Source organism: Emys orbicularis, chromosome 2, assembly GCF_028017835.1.
Source record: "Emys orbicularis isolate rEmyOrb1 chromosome 2, rEmyOrb1.hap1, whole genome shotgun sequence".
NCBI lineage: Eukaryota > Metazoa > Chordata > Testudines > Emydidae > Emys > Emys orbicularis.
The window spans coordinates 140,409,798-140,427,055 of NC_088684.1; the positions used below are offsets into that span (position 1 = coordinate 140,409,798).

Below are 17,258 nucleotides of genomic sequence, written 5' to 3' on the forward strand. Positions count from 1 at the left end.
GCTCTGCACTGCACCACCGCCTGCCTGGCCCCCCCCTTCCCATGCCTCCATCTGTCTCTGGTGTGTGAGAATCCCATGAGTTACTGCACCACGTACGCCACTGCGTACACCAATCATGGCGGCCTCGGCAGGAGAGCTGCCCACGTCCGGGTACACATGGGCGGGGCGCGCGCCCGAGAGAGGGCTTCCGCATTGAGAATGAGGCTAGCGGAGAAAGATGGGTGGCCACGCCCACTTTTACCCTTCTGCGCCTGCTATTGGTTCGGCTTCTCTCCCTCCTCCCGGCCCCCCATGGAACTCCGGGGTGGCTCACGCTGCTGCCGCCTGGTCTCGTGCTGCAGCGCTCGGAGCTGTTGCACCGGGAGCAGCTGCGGGTGCGGATAGCGGAGCGCAAGGCGCCGCGGCCTCGGGCTAAGATGAGCGAGCTGAGGCAGAGGCTCGGCCGGGATCCAGACGGGGCCCAGGAACCCGAGGAGAAGGTAACGGGGCGGGGTCAGAGCTGCACAGACGCGAGGATCACACTGCTTTGGGCTGGTGCTTGCAAAGGGGCCGGGGTGGGGGGATGCAACGGCGGTTGCAGAAGATGGTCAGGGGGAGCTGCAGTTGGGGTGACCATGGGGTGCAAAGGAGACGCTGCTCACGGCGTGGGCTGCAGAAGATTGTAATGAGCTACGCAGGGGATGTGACGGGGGGGTGTCGTACAGAGAGGGGGTGCAAAGGTTGGGGAGGTATAAGGAATTAGGGGTGCAATGTAGTGATGTATGCTTCATCGCCTTGGGGGGCTGTACGAGGTTGGGGTGTAGGATGTGCGTGGGTTGCACTGTTGATGGGATAATCAGCATGAACCGGAACAAAGATATCCGGGGAGAGGGATAGCTCAGTGGTTTGAGCATTGGCCTGCTAAACCCGGGGTTTTGAGTTCAATCCTTGAGGGGGCCATTTAGAGATCTGGGGCAAAAAAATTGGTCCTGCTAGTGAAGGCAGGGGACTGGAGGTCCCTTCCACTTCTATGAGATAGGTATATCTCCATATATATTTCCAGCCCTCCCTGAGGAATCGGGGTTACAGCGGATGGTTGGCCTGATAGCAGTCCCATCCCCTTGCAAGAGCTTTGTGGGCTACATGCGTTTTGGTATAAACAGAAGCTTTTTGGTTTTGGTCTCCCACCAGAGCTGTAGGCTTATTTGTCACCTTCCTTGAAAGGTGCTAGGATCCATGTGTCCTTGCAGGCAGACAAAATCTTTCAAAACAAGAAGCAGGAGTGCACTAGGCTGTATGGTGTCTATAATCTGTTACACCAAATCTCAGTACCAAGAGAATTTGACATTTATTTGTAACCTAGAGCTGGGCTTTGAGCGCTTTGAAAATAGTCCTGAGTAAACAAGACCTAGCTGTGGTTCTTTTTTCTATACGATTATAGAAGTATCTACTTTTCCTGATAGGCATGTTGGTCCTTTTTTTGGAGTGCAACTGGCTTCTGTTGCAGGAGCTTTGATTATTATGGTAATGTGGATATTATATTCTTTATATACTGCCCCAAGTGTACACAGCATTTTACAGACCTACCCAAAACAACAACATCCCTGTGTGGAGGAGCTCACAATGTAGCTATAATATGCCACCCCTGAGGAAAAAAAGTATGGTCTGTTGGATTACACAGAATTTATGATTTCAGCAACCTAATGAGAACATTTAAAGGGCTTAGAATTGTAATACACTGTTTTTGTTATTTGTCAAACAAGAACACATCTAGATGTTTTAAGGGGGAAAACTGTCACCATCAAGTTATCTTGTAAAGTAACTTGTAAAATAACTCTAAAAAGGGTTGTGCTGTCAAGATAAAAATCATATTTAAAAATGCATCTTTGTCCTTGCAATTAATCATGTTAGAGACATTGAAAATGAGAAGTGAAAAATTGTATTTACTCTTTACTTTCTCATGCTGTTAGGTTAATTTTTGCATCTTGCTCAGCCTAGAGGCTACACTAGGCAGGTCAGTTTCCTTTTGGCTCCTGTTCCTTAGGGCAGTGTTATTGTGCTAGTACTTCCTACTCTGCAGTGGAATGTTTGAACTACTTAAAGTAAAAAAGTTAAAATCATGACATTTCTATGTTTAAGTAAACATCGAGGAGTATGTAAAATCCTTTCTTCTTTTGACAGCTTGCATATTTTTCTACAATTGCAGCAATGTTCCTCTAATACCTCACATGAGTTTTAATATATATCTTTGGTTCTAATTACCTATATCATTCTTGTATAATTGTAGAGCTGAAACTTAAGGAAGAAAATGACCCTTTATTGAATGGGGTAGCTAAAAACTTGCCTTGATTTAGGTCCAACGTGCTGATTGCCTCATAGCTTGTATGAAGTTGTATCCTCTAAAAAATTACTGACTTCCATTTGTTCAGTGGTAATAACATTTTCATTTTCTATATTAAAAAAAAGAGGATTAACCCCTCATCAGCTAGGTAATTGCATTTGTTTCAGTTGCAATTTATTTTGCAGCAGGGGAATTTAAAGAACTCTCATACAAAGGCTTGGAAGGATTGGATTTTTATTGGTAAATGTTGATAAACATCAATTTCAACATACTCACAAACTGATTGGAAAAAATATTTTAATCAATATTTATCAAAATTTACAGATAGGCCAAGTAAGAATGCTGCTTGAGAACTTATTACAGTTTGATTTAAGGATATTTATTGACATGTGATGACTGTTTGTGATTTAACTGTTACAAAGCTTTAACTTTTTGAATTCAAGTATGTATTCTTGTTAAATAAGTGTCTGATTTCCCCCAGCTATTGCCCGACTCCCCCACAATTTTCCCTAACTGTGAAAATTTCAATAGGTAAAAATACAAAAGCCTTAAACCCCATAATTTTGCACAACTGTAAAAATGTAAATCAGTAAAAATGGAAAAAAGCTTAAAATAAACAGAGTCTCCACGGAAATCATTAAAGAATTCTGCCAAGCTTACTTATCCTGCAATACTTTCGTAGGAGTTGGAATGCTTCCTTGGAAGCTTGGAGACACTAGTATTGCTTAACTGAGATGAAAACATTCTCGGTCAGCCAAACAAGCTGAGCTTGTTTTAGCTATGTGGGATATGTTCTTCTTTAAGAAGGTCAAAGGGCTGTTATAATGTAATCTCTCTTGTTATCTACAGCTAACAAAGCTGTCTTTTCATACAATGAGTTTTCCAAAAGGGCTCCTCCAGTTATATGTGAGTCGATACCTTGAGATGCAATCCTCCCAATTAGAAGTCTGGGAATTACAAGGCATCGTTCATCCCAAAATAACCCAAACCAGCAAAGAAAATGCGAAAGACAAAGAATTACTGCAGCCACCTCTGATGTTAAAGGTGGCAGCTGTGCAACAATACACAGCAGTTTAGGATAGGAAGCAAATAGTATTTTGAAACTTAACGGGGAGAGAATGAGGTTGTCAGAATGTGATTACCTAAATTGGGTGCTTGGCAAGATTATCTCTTTAATGTATTTTCCATTCCGTATGCAATGAGGTCCGTGTGTGCAGACCTGTGCAGCAAGCTCCCTGTAAGACCCCGTGGGGTCTGATATGGTAAAGCTGATTAGGACCAGGGTTGTCTTTCTCAATGTTTTGGAAAGTGCCTGGCACACTTCATGCATGATAGCAATAGAAATAATAGCAATTGAGTGTAGCTTGTGTGTGGATGCTGTAATGTATGTGCAGGTCTTTTTGTTGAACCCTGCGTATCGTGTTTGAGCATTGTTATACGGAAGAGACTGTTACCCATTTTCTGTTATATTTGTAGCCTTGCCAAGAATAATAATTCAGCAGAGTTCGCTCTGTTTCACAGAAAAAAATTAGCTTTGAAAAGAATAGAAGCCCCGTATGATTCTTAAATGTTTTCTTTTTGCTAATTTTTTAAAGTTAAAGTTGTACATTATTAAAATCTAGCATTTCAGCATTTTTCCCCTACCTACATGGTGTTTTACACTTCAGTCTGCGTTGATAATGGAAACAAGAGTTAGTTTCACTTTCTGCTCCTGGTTCGCTGGCACAACACACTAGCTGTTATGTTTCTCTTTCCGTTGGTACAAGGGAATGTTTAAATGTGAAAGTTTTCACTGAAATGAAAACACATTCCATGAAAACATTTCCCTGTGTATTAGATTTTGTAAGACTTTAGATTCTGGGTCTCAGAGTTAGGGATAGGATCCTTTTGATTCCCTCCAGATCATAGTGAAATGCAACAACTAGGGAAATTTACACTGATGTTAATTGTGCTGTACCTGCTGTGTGGATAAATAGGAACTCAATCCTATTGACCATCTTTACCAGCAAAGGATTTGATTAAAAAATAACTGTCCGTGGATGTTTGTTATTAGATGAATACGATGAAAGTTCTCAGCCCCTACAGTACAGTTCAAGGCCCTTGTTCTCCCTTGCTGTTTATAAACTCATTCTTTTATTTGCTATAAAATTGGATGTGGGTATCTTCTTAGTTGAAGTGAGGAAAGACTTTAATGTGAGTGAGATCAAAGTCTAGCGTCTGTTTTACAAGCATCCTGTTGAATCACATTTTCCTTCAACTGCAATTTTACATAAGTGCACCAAACAAATCTAACATTATTTTTTTCTGTTGTACATGAGATCCAGGGATTTTTCAAGAGTCTCGGGCTAGTAATACATTCAGCTAGCATGTGTGGGAAGGGAGGAGGGCAAGACTGTGCCATTTAGAGGCATAGTCGTTAGGGCTGCAGATCTTACTGATGCATGATTTACAGCTTTCTTTGCCCACCCTTTGTGATTCACATCCTACATCTTGGTGGAAAATACCGTCCCTTTTAACTATAGTGGCAGCTGCGGGACCGAATGGTAGAAGCACATTTAGCAGCTCTGCTGCGAGGCATACTTGCGCGGTGGGCCATACAGGTGAAATTTTCCATTGCAGTGTTCAGATACTTCTACTGAGCATGCATAAACCAAGAAACTTTATTTCTAAAAGGGATGGGGGAGGAGGTGTTAAAATTAAATGCAGGAAACAGAGGGAGAAATGCATAGTGGATGGAGGGGCGCCAGAACGGGATGGGGCAGGGGGCCATGGTGCCATCACTTTTAAAAGTGGGAGGCCATAGGCCAATTTTACCAGCTGTACGGGTGAGGGAGCAGGGGCTTCAGGAAGAAGGGGGCGGGCCATGGTTCAGGCACTGGTGGCCCCTCCCACTTTTAGGAAACTTCTGCCACTCCTGGTCAGGATTCCTGGGTTCTATTCTTGGTGGGAGTGTGGTGACTTTTGGTGTTTAAGTGTTGAAGTCTTCGCCACTGACTCACTGACCTTGTTGTTTAGCTATCTACATGCTTTATAAAACACCCATCAGAGTAGTGTGTAGCTAGCCAACTCTAACTTGACTTCTTTGTGCCTCTAGTATCCACCTGTATAATGGGTATAGTACGTGCCTGCCTCACGAGGGTTTTGAAAGGCCTCACTAATGAATGTGAAGTGATTTGAAAGCATCAGGAGCTATGTTGGTGACATGTTGTAACACTAAAGCAAAAGAAGGCTACAATTCCTTTAGCTCAGCTTTTGCATCGTGCTCTCTCTGCTTGGGTGCATATGCACCCCCTCAATTAGACAGATGAGCGCATATGGCGAACAGAATAGAGAAGCTGAGACTGGCTGTGAGGATAGGGGAGGAAAAATGTAACGTGAGACCCACACTCGAACATTTAAGCAATTCTGAACCCCCTGATCGTTCATTGAGGCGCCCCCGACTTGTATATAGATCACTAAAGGCTCACAAGTCTGAATTACAGAGCTACGATTACATCTAAAGGATCTGGTGATACCACAACTCGATACACCACAAAATGCGTGCTTTTTGATACAGTCCAAAGCCCTGAAGGACTAGGGTTACTTCCCCTTATTCAGAGTGTCCCTGTGACTTCACTTTTAAAATTCTTAAAGGGATTTAGAACTGATGAAAAGTGCTGGTTTATTTGATCTCCGTAAAATTATGAGCTGAAGTGAGGGAGAGTGGCCGTAAGAGACTGACAGGCCCAGTTTACTTTCAAGAGAGACGGAAGCAGCCGTGTCCCAGCCCTGACCCGAGAGGTCATTTTGGTCTCCATTGCTCACTTACTACTTGGCTTCTCTGAAACTGCCAACAGAGGTGCCAGTTAGTCTTTTACAATGGTGCTGTTTATTGTGAAGACATTCTGCAACTGGGAATTGGTCTGAGACCACTCTAATATAGTTCATGATGGTTGGCCATCAGATGGTAGCAACTTTTACCACTGCTAATCTGGCCTCGAGCTGGGGAAAGTGTCACTAGTTGATCCTGGTTTCCATCAGTCACTACATACCAAGAAGGATTTGTTCTTGCAAGGTGCTGAGTACATCGCAGTTAATGGGAGCTGAGGGCATTCAGCACCTTGGCAAGCTGAAAATATATATGCAACTCTCCTCTTCACTGCCTGCTTCTTTTCAGGTTCATATTGATGCTGGAGTGGCTTTGATCACTGGTGGAATCCGGTAACTTAAGGATCTGGTCCCAGAATCCTTCAGTGACAATACTTTGTGTGAGTGAAATGCATAGCAAGGTGCTCGACTTCTGCTAACCCATTCGTTGTTATAGACATAAAACTGCACTGAGCTTTCCCACATAACAAAGGCCAGGCATGACACAGCAAGAACTGAAATGCTGAATCCAGTGTTTTCTGTTGGTAGAAAATCTCACAGGTACAGTGATGGGGAGACAGATACACTGGTTTGTTCACAGAATCTTCTTGATGGGGATGTTGCCAGTGTTACCTTCACGCTAATAAGTGGCTAACTTATTTTCTTCTGTCTGGCTCAGTGTTTCATTTTCTAAGCCTGCAGCACCAGATCAGCTGTACTCTCCAGGCAGATGACTGACCTGTTCTGCTGAACTCTTGCTGTCTTAAACTCTGCAGAGCTTATGTTTATTCACTATGTATAATCAGGCCACTCTAGCCCGTTGTGACGGAGACTGTGGCACTTCAGCTTGCCAAGGTGCTGAATGCCCTCAACTCCCATTGATTGCAGTGTTCTCAGCACCTTGCAAGAATAAACCCTTAGTATGGTGTCCCTTGTTCTATTTCTGAAGCATATGGTTATGACAAGACAGATGAAGCTGAGATGGAGGGGAGGTTCTTTCATGGGAACAGAAGACTAGCAATCAGAGCTCTGCATTTCTGTTTCCTACTCTGCCACCCTCTGTACCCTTCTTAAATCTACATATTAATTACCTGGTCTGTAAATGGCATATGCCTACCTCTCAGGGATATTGTAAGGCTTAACAGACTTGCATAAGGGATGAACTTGGCTTTGTTTGGGAAGTGACTAGAGCTTCTTGGATGAAATGTGCTAGACACAGTGAGTGCAGATGATAACAGGAGATCAAGGAAACCAGTCCATGTACATACACTATGATTTGCCAACCAGTTGCATCTCCTGGTTCAGGGATGCAAGGAAAGGATTGGCTGCTAAATTCTTTAATATGACACAGTTGCCGGAATTTTGAGTGGAAACTTCACAGTGCTTGCTATCGTTTGCCCCCAAAATCCAGTCTAGTGTAATAAGTATCCATCTCACTCTGTCAGCTGCCTCACTTGTAATATTCTCTTGAATTTTTCTTTAGCTACATTAAAATTTCCCAAGTGCATGAAAGATGGTGAAGATCAATGGATTTCTCTTTATAGATGAGTTATACTGTACATCAGTGACTAGGTTTGTAAAGGTAGCCGTGACTTCCTGAAACCGACAACACTAGATCAATAGGATTGTCTGTTTATCCATAGAGGGGCAAATCCTGCTTGCCTTTTTTACATGAGCTGTCCAATTAAAGTCAATGGGACTGATCAATAGAGGAAGGTGAGCAAGGTTTTGCACAATGTTCTTATTAGCAAATTAACTAGATCAGCTAGATCTTTCTTATATTAGGACTTGAAAAATATTTGCCCCTGGGAAATAAAGGGTGCTAGTTTCTGTATTTTATGATGGCAGAAAGAGCTTTCCAGAAGTGAACAGTGTATAAATTGTTGAATTATGGCTTTTTTTTTTTTTTTTTGGTCTGCAAAGGGCTCCAGAGCCACCCTGCTGCTTATAGCTTCCCGAGTCAGCAACAGATTTAAATGGCTATTCAGAAACTTGTAGGAAGCAGGGATGCTGTCAGCATTGCTATTCTACTTTGCTGCTGTTGGAGCCTCTGCAGCACTGGAACTGTTGACCTTGGGCTTTGCGGGTAGCTCCTCATACACTCTTTAACATCTGCCTTGAGCTGGTCAGCTTAGCTTTCTGGTTAGGAGAGATCTGATTTTCCCCCTCAGCCTTGCTTACATTCTCCAGCCCTATCTAGTTCATATGTCTGGAGATTTGAGGCCAAGGTCCTCACTTCCTTCTCCTTAATCTCTTGTGAATTGCATGAAAGGAAAGGAGGGCAGAGAGAGAACAAGGCTGTTCCTAATGGAAGACAAAGCTCTAGGTCTGGCAGTGGTGTGAGATGATCTGGATGGGTAGATGATTGGCTGATGCTAGATGATCCTAGGGAGCAAAGACAAGAAAAGAAGACCTAGAATGAGACAGTTGCTTTAAGTGGGTACCACTTCAGCGAAGGGTCTGGCATTGTGCCATTGGTGGCTGTGATGTGAATTTAACGGCTTGCCCCTTGGTGAGGGCACTGGACGGGAAGATGCTGTACAATAGCTTCAGGAGTAGAAGTATCAGGGTTTGTTCCTTGTGTGGTTGCTGGAAGTTATTTGCAATGACCGGTAGAGTTTTGGGTGGTTAGTTACAAAGCTTTGGACACGCTGGAAACAATAGTCAAAGGTCTTTAAGATAGCAGGTAGCTCAGAGGTTATTGCACACGTGTTACTGATAAGATAGTAAGAGCAAGATTTAAAAAAAATCTCCCCTGTGGTTTGGCTTAGCTAGTGTTTGGCTAAATTTCATGTTTTAACTGTATTCCAACGTGGAAACGACCACTCTTAACGTTTTTAGGGCTCTTTTGAAACAAGAGAATAATTACATTTTATAACAGTGATTCCTTACAAACAGATGCACATATTATTATTGGTTCATGTGTGGACAAGACTGTTTCCCCATAACACAGCTGATTATATATCATCCTTTGAGATTTGTCCTCTCCTAGAACTCTGCAAAAAGACTCCCCATCCCTTCTGTGACACTGCACCCCATATTCTTCATAGTGATATTATTACATAGCATAATTAAGATGTATTTTATGCAAGATGGGCCGTGCAAGGTGTCATTGGAAAAGGTATGATTTGCTGAAGATGATTATCCTATTTGTATGCATGTATCAGCTTTGTATCTGAAGTTCTGAATATTGACTATGTGTCTGTATTTCACATGTAGTCACATCTGGGCGATGCCCACTAGGCAAGATGCTTCCAGTCTAGACAGCTGGTTGGGAAGGACCTATTCATGGTAATGGGCCATTAGAAAGAACAATAGGCCTTAGAAGAAGCTTATCCCGCACTGGGTGAACCTTCCTGAGAACACTCCAGACAGCCTATAAGCGATGGCTGCTATGACACTACAAGGACATGTGATCAGGCCACATGACTCTGGACTCCATCTTGGGATGTCAGTATTTTTCCACAAACTGGTCTGGGAGCCAAGTTTTAAAACAAAGGATTCCCGCCATAGGCTAAAGCTATATAAGGCAGGGAGTGACATTGTCCGTTGTTCTTCAGGGTACGTCTTCACTTACATCCGGGTCCGGATGTAAGCAATCGGTTTTCTGAGTTCGATTTATCGCGTCTGGTTAAGACGCGATAAATCGATCCCGGATCGATCCCGGAAGTGCCCCGGATCGATCCCGGAAGTGCTCGCCTTCGACGCTGGTACTCCAGCTCGGCGAGCGGAGTACGCAGCATCGACGGGGGAGCCTTCCTGCCGCGTCTGGACCGCGGTAACTTCGGACTAAGGTACTTCGAATTCAGCTACGTTATTAACGTAGCTGAATTTGCGTACCTTAGTCCGAAGTGGGGGGGTTAGTGTAGACCTGGCCTCACTCCCCACACAAGAAGACTCCTGGAAAGACCTGAGGAGCAAAGACTGGACTGGGGGAAGTGCTGGACCCAGGCTAAAGGGATTTCTAGCTTGTGTATGAAGACCTGAGAAACCCAAGCTGTAAAGCTAATGCAGCTTGTACCTTAAGAATCTGTAAATCTGCCTGTACCATCAGTAAGGGTGAGAATCTGCTAATTCGTATCCAATCTATCTAGTATATTACGCTCAGTTTGCATTTTTGTTTATCTGTTAGGTAATCTGCTTTGATCTGTTTACTATCCCTTACAATCACTTAAAATCTATGTTTTGTAGTTAATAAACTTGGTTTTGCTTTATCTAAACCGGTGCGTGTGAGTGAAATGGATGGGAAATCGTAGCTGAAGGAGCAAAGGCTGTTGCATATTCCTCTCCACGTTGAGGGGGAGGCGAACTGGACAATACATTCATACTGGTTGGGGTTTGGACCAGGGCAGGACGGTACACCTCTGGGGTCTTAGGCTGGGAAGCTGGTGGTAATTTTGGCTGTAGCCCCTCTGTTGTTGGTTCACATGCAGTGGCGCGTCAGAGAGCCTGCATGTAATTGCAGCTGGGTGTGTCTCTACCTGTGTGTATGCTGGTGGAAGTGTAAGACAGAGAGCGTGTCTGCAGCTTGTCACAGCAGCACAGTGTCTGAGGGAGGCCAGGCTGGTGGGTCCATGGTATCCCAGTTCCAGCTAGCACCCCGGGGGGAACCCGTCACACCCCTCCCCCCACCACACACCTGAAACTTTACCCAAAAATTCCTTGCCTTAAAGTATATGGGGACCAAAAATTCCTTGCCTTAAAGTATAAAGCCACCTTTGTGTGAAATTTTGTGCTTATAAAATTATGAGCTGAAGTGAGGGAGAGTGGCCGTTTTTAAAATCCGAGTTTATGCATGTAAACAGTAATGTGACGGTAGGAGCTGAGATTTAGTACTGAACAAACTGCACGTACAGTAAAAATCAGAACAATGTTCAGAATTCATTCATTGTGTAGCCACCTGATCCTTGGTCAGACACAGCAGAGTGTCCCAATAAAGCCTTCCTTCCCATTTCACGAAGCTTTTTATACCCACGGCGGTCAAGGTGAAAGAAGAAATTACCCTCTTGCTCTGTTTATTGACCCTGCACATGAGTGGTTTTCAACCTGTGGTCCACAGATCCGCAGACTAAGATTTCCAAAGGGGGCCGCACCTCCGTTCGAAATTTTTTAGGGGTTCGCAAATGAAAAAAAGTTGAAAACCACTGCTATACATCTAAGCCCCTTCGTTTTCAGTTTAAACCTATTTTTACTGAAAAATGCCTGAGTTTTACAAAATATTCTTTTTCTGATTTTTGCCCTACCTTTGTATCATTCAAATATATAAAAATAACTTCTTTTATTAGGAAAATATAACACATTGCATGCGATATATGTATTACAATAATACATTAGTCTGTGTGTATATGCAAAGAGGCCTGTGGAACTAAGACTATGTGTTAGTCTACAAGATGCACACAATAAACAAACAGACACGCACACAAGCTCTGAAGTGCCTGCGCCTCTGAATGTACTGATGAATCTCATGCCCACCATGTACCCAGGTGTTAGCAGATAACAGTTTAAAGATTTGACCCACTAAAATGGGAAGAAAACAAAAATCTGTATCGGAATGTGTTTCAAAACACAAGGAAGTATTCAAAAGTTTTAAAAAACAAAAACAGGAGAAAAGGATGAAGTTGAATTTATGTGCTGCAAATGGTGTGGCCCAATTATTAAATAGAACTATTAGTCTATAAATATTTACAAGTCTACAACAGTAAACTGTTTATTCAGATGAAAAGTTTTATTTGGGGATTAGAGGATGTATTGTTTTCTTAAACTCAGAGGGGCCATTGTGTTTTGAGTTCTGTTTTAGTTTTGCAGCAAACCACATTGATGAATGGAATTCAGAACATTAATCTACTGAATACTCCCTCCCCCCCTCGTCTTTCCATCCACCAAAATAAACCCTGATATTTACCCAGAAAAATTTATTATTTTTTTTCCACTGATTTTCACCTGTTGTTGTTGTTATGGTAATAAACACTGATAAATTTCCGGGAAAAATTAAATAAAATAAAAATGGAAAACAAAGGGCCCTATACACGTAGAACATACTTCACCCAGGAATCTGAACCCAGCTCTTCCCCACTCTTTTCTATTCTGGGACAGCCAAGAGCTCAGTTTAAAGCATGTTAATTTAAAGGGAAATACATCCAAAAGGGAGACAAAAACAAGTAGCTTCATTTTAAATTTCATATATAGAAGAGCACAATATACACCTACATTCCACCTACTTACTCCCTTTCAGTGGAAAATGGCATTCTTTAATTTCTGTCCTACACTGCTATACAGCGTTGGTGTGTGCTTATAGAGCAGTTTAACACCTAGGAGTGGCATTGCCCACTGCTGGTATCGGCGAAGCACTGTGGGAATCTTTGGGATGAATGTCACTACAAAAGTGATAGAGAGTTTCTCCCTTGAGTAATGAGACAATTTCTCTGCTGTTGAAGGTGCTTCATTCCTGGGCTCAGACGGTTGAATTTCAGCAAGCTGAAGAGAGAGACCTAGAAGTGATGAACAATTAAAATGCAATGAAAAGAAAGCTACAGGATCTGGCCTGTCAGAGGTTGAGGTAGTCATCACTGATTCTCAAGTCGGCTGGAAGAAAAGCCAGGCATCTGAAGTCACACAAGAGTAGGATGCTCCAGAAGCAATTAGATGTGGGCCATACAACTAACTGTCCATCCACCCCACAGACCCAGACTAAGTTGACAGGCAGTTAAAGTTTCCCCACGCAGGTATCCCCACCAATCTGGCACTTAATGAAGCCAGTAAGGCTGGTTATTTAAAAAAAAAAAAAAAAAAAGGGGGGGGGGGAGAATTGTCAGACATTTATTGACATAGGCATTTCCCATGTGTTCCAGTTCAGTGAGCATCCAGGAATTGGGACATGCGTATAAACGGAGAGCCGCTGCATACAACATCACAAAAACACATGCTGACTGAAGTATTACTGTCCCACCGCTACTGAGCCTTGTAGCTTTGTTTTGAACACAATCAAATTTAGCAAGTCAGTAGGATCTGATCAGAGATGTGTGCAGTCTGTGTTCAGCCCAGCAACAGCCAGATAAAAACTTGATATTGGTGTCAGCAAGTGTGATTCATTCAGAACAACATATCCTGGTGACTCACTCAGTCAGCACAGCATGATGTTTAGCTGTGAGGATGGATGTGTCCCCCTCACCCACTGCTCCAAAAAAAAAAAAAAATCCTATTTGGAGTTGGTTTATTCCGAGAGGGTAAATGTACTGGGCTCAGAGTCCTTTGCAATTATGTATTACAACATACAGTGGTTGAAAGATTCTGTCATCTTAGCACTGGCCTAATATTTAGACTTGTTTGAAAAAAACGTTTACTAGACCCTATTGTAAAGAGTCCTTTCGGGAACCATTTTTCAGATTGCTTCTCTTTGCTAGAGCGCCGTTTAGCACCGACACCTATCTGGTGTGCTTTGTCATTGTTGCATCGATCCATGGAGATACACGTACACACAGGTACTGACGGGGAATGCGACATGAACGCTGATCCGTGCCCCCTGTCAAAGGGGTAATCACGCTTTATACTCCTAGCACTCAAATATAAAAATGGCATTAAAGCTAATGTTAAAATAATTATATAATACGTAGGTTGAGAAAAGAGTGTCTGTACATCTGGGTATAGTGCTTAGATTATCCACAAATACAAAGTTTGTTTTTAAAAGTCACATGATACATAGAGTACATAATCAGCAATAACCCAAATTGAGGTGAATAGATTTAACAATACAGTTTAGATATTAGAATCCGAATACTCCGGTACATCACGCATGAAAAGTTGTACAGAGATTTGGTTGTGGAAAGCAAAATATATTAGTGAGTGGAGAGTGTCCCTCATAATTGAGAACTAGGTAGGTTGTCCATTTAGAAAATACAATCCATGAGGAAGGTATTTCAGTTACTTTCCTGACCGCGCACAGTGATGGGTTCTCCAGGAATATTGACGAGATAGACAATGCTTCAGAGCACACGCTGATCAACACTGAGGTCAGGATGGAATTCCTCTCCTAGGTCCCAAAGCAGGCAGCACTACACACCTAGTGAGTAGCATTATCAGGTGGCAATTTGACATTCCCGGACCACCCAGTTATTGACTACAGCCAGAGGCAGTAAGCTGGGGTTGATGGAATAGTATTGATCAAGTCACATTCTCCTGGGGAGCAAATCTTCATCTGGAACCTGAAGGAAACAGGAGCAAGTGTGTAAGGGTTTGTCTACACTACCCGGGGCTGTCCCATGCCAGCTGACTCGGGCTAAGGGGCTATTGAATTACGGTGTAGACATTCAGGCTCAGGCTGGAGCCTGGGCTTGAGGACCAAGTAGGAAATCCATAATCACTATCCGACTACCTGGAAGTAATTAGAGCTCTATTTCTGCAAGCACTTTAGCGTCTGGTCTGCCATTACCTCAAGAACATGATTGCGGGATTACATCTGTACTGTTTTCTTGCTGGAAGTCCAATTTGCTGAAATTAGGGGAATGAGCCTCCCCAGTCTGTCCCAAACCCAGAGCTAAACAAGCACCTCCTCCCACATTTCACTGGTCCCACATACACTGAGTTGTTTAATATCCATGGAGTTGGGCTGCATTTTTCTCTCTCATGAACGCAGAAGTCAGTGGAGAAATGCTTCTAGGCTCAGGTTCCCAACACACACTTCCAATGTACTCCTTTTTGGCTGAGTTCTGTTCTCTTCACCATAAAGCAGACAGTGGTCCCGGAAGTACAGAGAGCAGTTTGATTTCCCCTTCTCCCTCCCAAAGGACATTGCTACATTGCAGACTTTTCCCCATCCTCTACATTTAGTCTCATTGTCGGACCTTCAGCAGGGCAGGTTTTTCACCCTTTACTTTAATTAGTTGCCTCAATTTCTGGAAGATGTTGCACACAAGCAGATCGAGCAGCTGGGAAGAAGCAATTTCTGAACATAGATCCAGCAGAGCAACTAAGGATCTGGTACTGTATCTGGTTTGCCAATTTTGTTTCATTTCTCCCTACATTTAAATCCCTCCTAAGACCCATTTCATCTGCAAGCCAAACAAAGGGGAGCAAAGCTCTTGTAGTAGCTATAAATTAGTTCCCTAAAAGAAAGGGAGTGTAAGTAGGTGGTGTGTAGGTACCTGAGTTGACAGTTGGCCAGGGCACAATGGCTAACGCTGCTTATGAAAAGTGCTTTGGGATAATTAGTGACCACAATTGGTCAAGACCCAAGTTTTGCATTTCATTTGACTAATTACTTAGGCCTTGATTCTGCAAGTCCTTCCACATGTGAATTGCTGCCTACACACCAATAATGTAAGTTGGGGCCTTACTGAGTTGTTCCCATTTCTTTAGTTGTCAGTTCTATTGACCCAAAGCCCGATTCTTTTTTTTTTTTTTAGCAATAGCTAGTATTTTCTGTGTCTGCTTCTTGCTAGATTCTTGCAAAAAGAATAAATGTCTCTTTCCATTTAGATGAGGTGAGTGCACAGATAAAAGGATTTCTTGAACTAATACAAATCTAACGCTGTTAATTGCTTGGGTCGGTTTCCCCATTTGGTGGTGACATTTTTGGCATAGAAATACTGCCATTTGTTTCCATGACAACTTGGATCATGTCACAGATACTCAGGCAAATAGCTGATGCTCAGTGTCCATGTGGGAAAAGGTTGGGCTAAACGTGCATGAGTATTTAGTGATGCTCGCTTACACGAGGAGTCCAAAAAGCCACAATAGAAGATGGTATTTGTTTTACCCTTAAGAATTGGTTTTACTTATTCCAGAATCCGTGTCAAATATCCTGGTTTATAACATGTACTGGTACAAACTGTGCTCTCAGAAAGGCTGGCAAGAACTAATAGTTCTACCTGGAAAACAAGAGCAGGGCTCTTCAACCAAGAGACAATGCTAATAAGACGGGACGGGATAGGAAGATGTAAAATAACATGGGATCAGGAAAGATGGTTTATGTGCTGCTATGTATCCTTTTTGCTAATGCAATACTAAGGGATGAGGCAGAGGCAGCCAGTGAAATTGAAAAACACATTCTAAAAGGGAGATTGTAAACTCTCTGGCGAGGACAGTCTTCTTGTTCTGTTTGTACAGGGCCTAGCACTGTCAGGCCCTGATCCATGAGGGGCTCCTAGGTGCTACCCCAATAAAAAGTAATTGGTAATTTTACACAACCCACTTAACCTGTGGAACTTATTGCCTATTGACTATCTTTCACCAGCCAAGGATTTGCTTGAAAAATAGCTATCAGTGGATGTTTGTTATTAGATGAATACAACAAGTGTTTAGTTCTCAGCCGCTACAGTACAGTTCAAGGCTCTTGTTCTCCCTTGCTGTTTATAAACTCGTTCTTTTACTTGCTATAGTAGTATTGAGGTTATGAGTTTAGTAAAGTTCAGATGGGTTAGAGACGTTTATATGGCAAGGAACATCAGCAGTTGGATGTAATAAGATTAATAGATTCCAAGGCTAGAAGGGACCATTATGATTGTCTAGTCTGACCTCCTGTATGACACAGGTCATAGAACTTCCCCACAATAATTCCTAGAGATAAAAATATAAGTGGTATAACCCCGTATCCTTATTGGGTTAGGAAGAAACTTCCTTTGTGCGTAGGGTTATTTCTCTGAAGCTTGTAGTATTGGACACAGTTGGATTAGATGGATCTGTGTATCTGTGATTCGACTGAATTACTTCATATTATAGCCTTTATAACTTGGAACTGATCAGTACCTGAATTGTATTATGAGAACAAGGGATCGCTCAGACTAATGGCCTTGTATAAAAGAAAACAGGTCGTTACACAACAGACTCAGCCGGTGGCACTCGTTGCTGGAGGACATCATGTGCCTGAAATTTTTCAAAGTCCGCATAACTTTATAATCCCTATTTGTGATTCCCCAAGAGAAAGTAAGAACGCCCGATTGCTGCATTGAACTGCCGGCTCTCCCCGCCATCCACAACATTTCCTGGAGGCTAGTAGGGATGGTGGGGAATTATTTGCCAAAATGTTTTTCCACTGGAAGATGCTAACTTGTTGAGACAAACTTTTTGCAGAAATGTATCTGTTTTGACAGTTTTCACT

The 17,258-nt window shown here is 42.7% G+C and overlaps 1 protein-coding gene across 1 annotated transcript in view; it reads left to right on the top strand.

Moving 5' to 3' along the window:
* The first annotated feature begins 338 nt into the window (after positions 1 to 338).
* The window catches only part of CDS2 (CDP-diacylglycerol synthase 2), a 47,435-nt gene continuing 30,515 nt past the window's right edge, over positions 339 to 17,258 (top strand). The window contains exon 1 of the mRNA XM_065398159.1: positions 339 to 479. Within this exon, the coding sequence (XP_065254231.1) occupies positions 417 to 479 (63 nt within the window). The 5' untranslated portion in view covers positions 339 to 416. The remainder of the gene's footprint in view (positions 480 to 17,258) is intronic.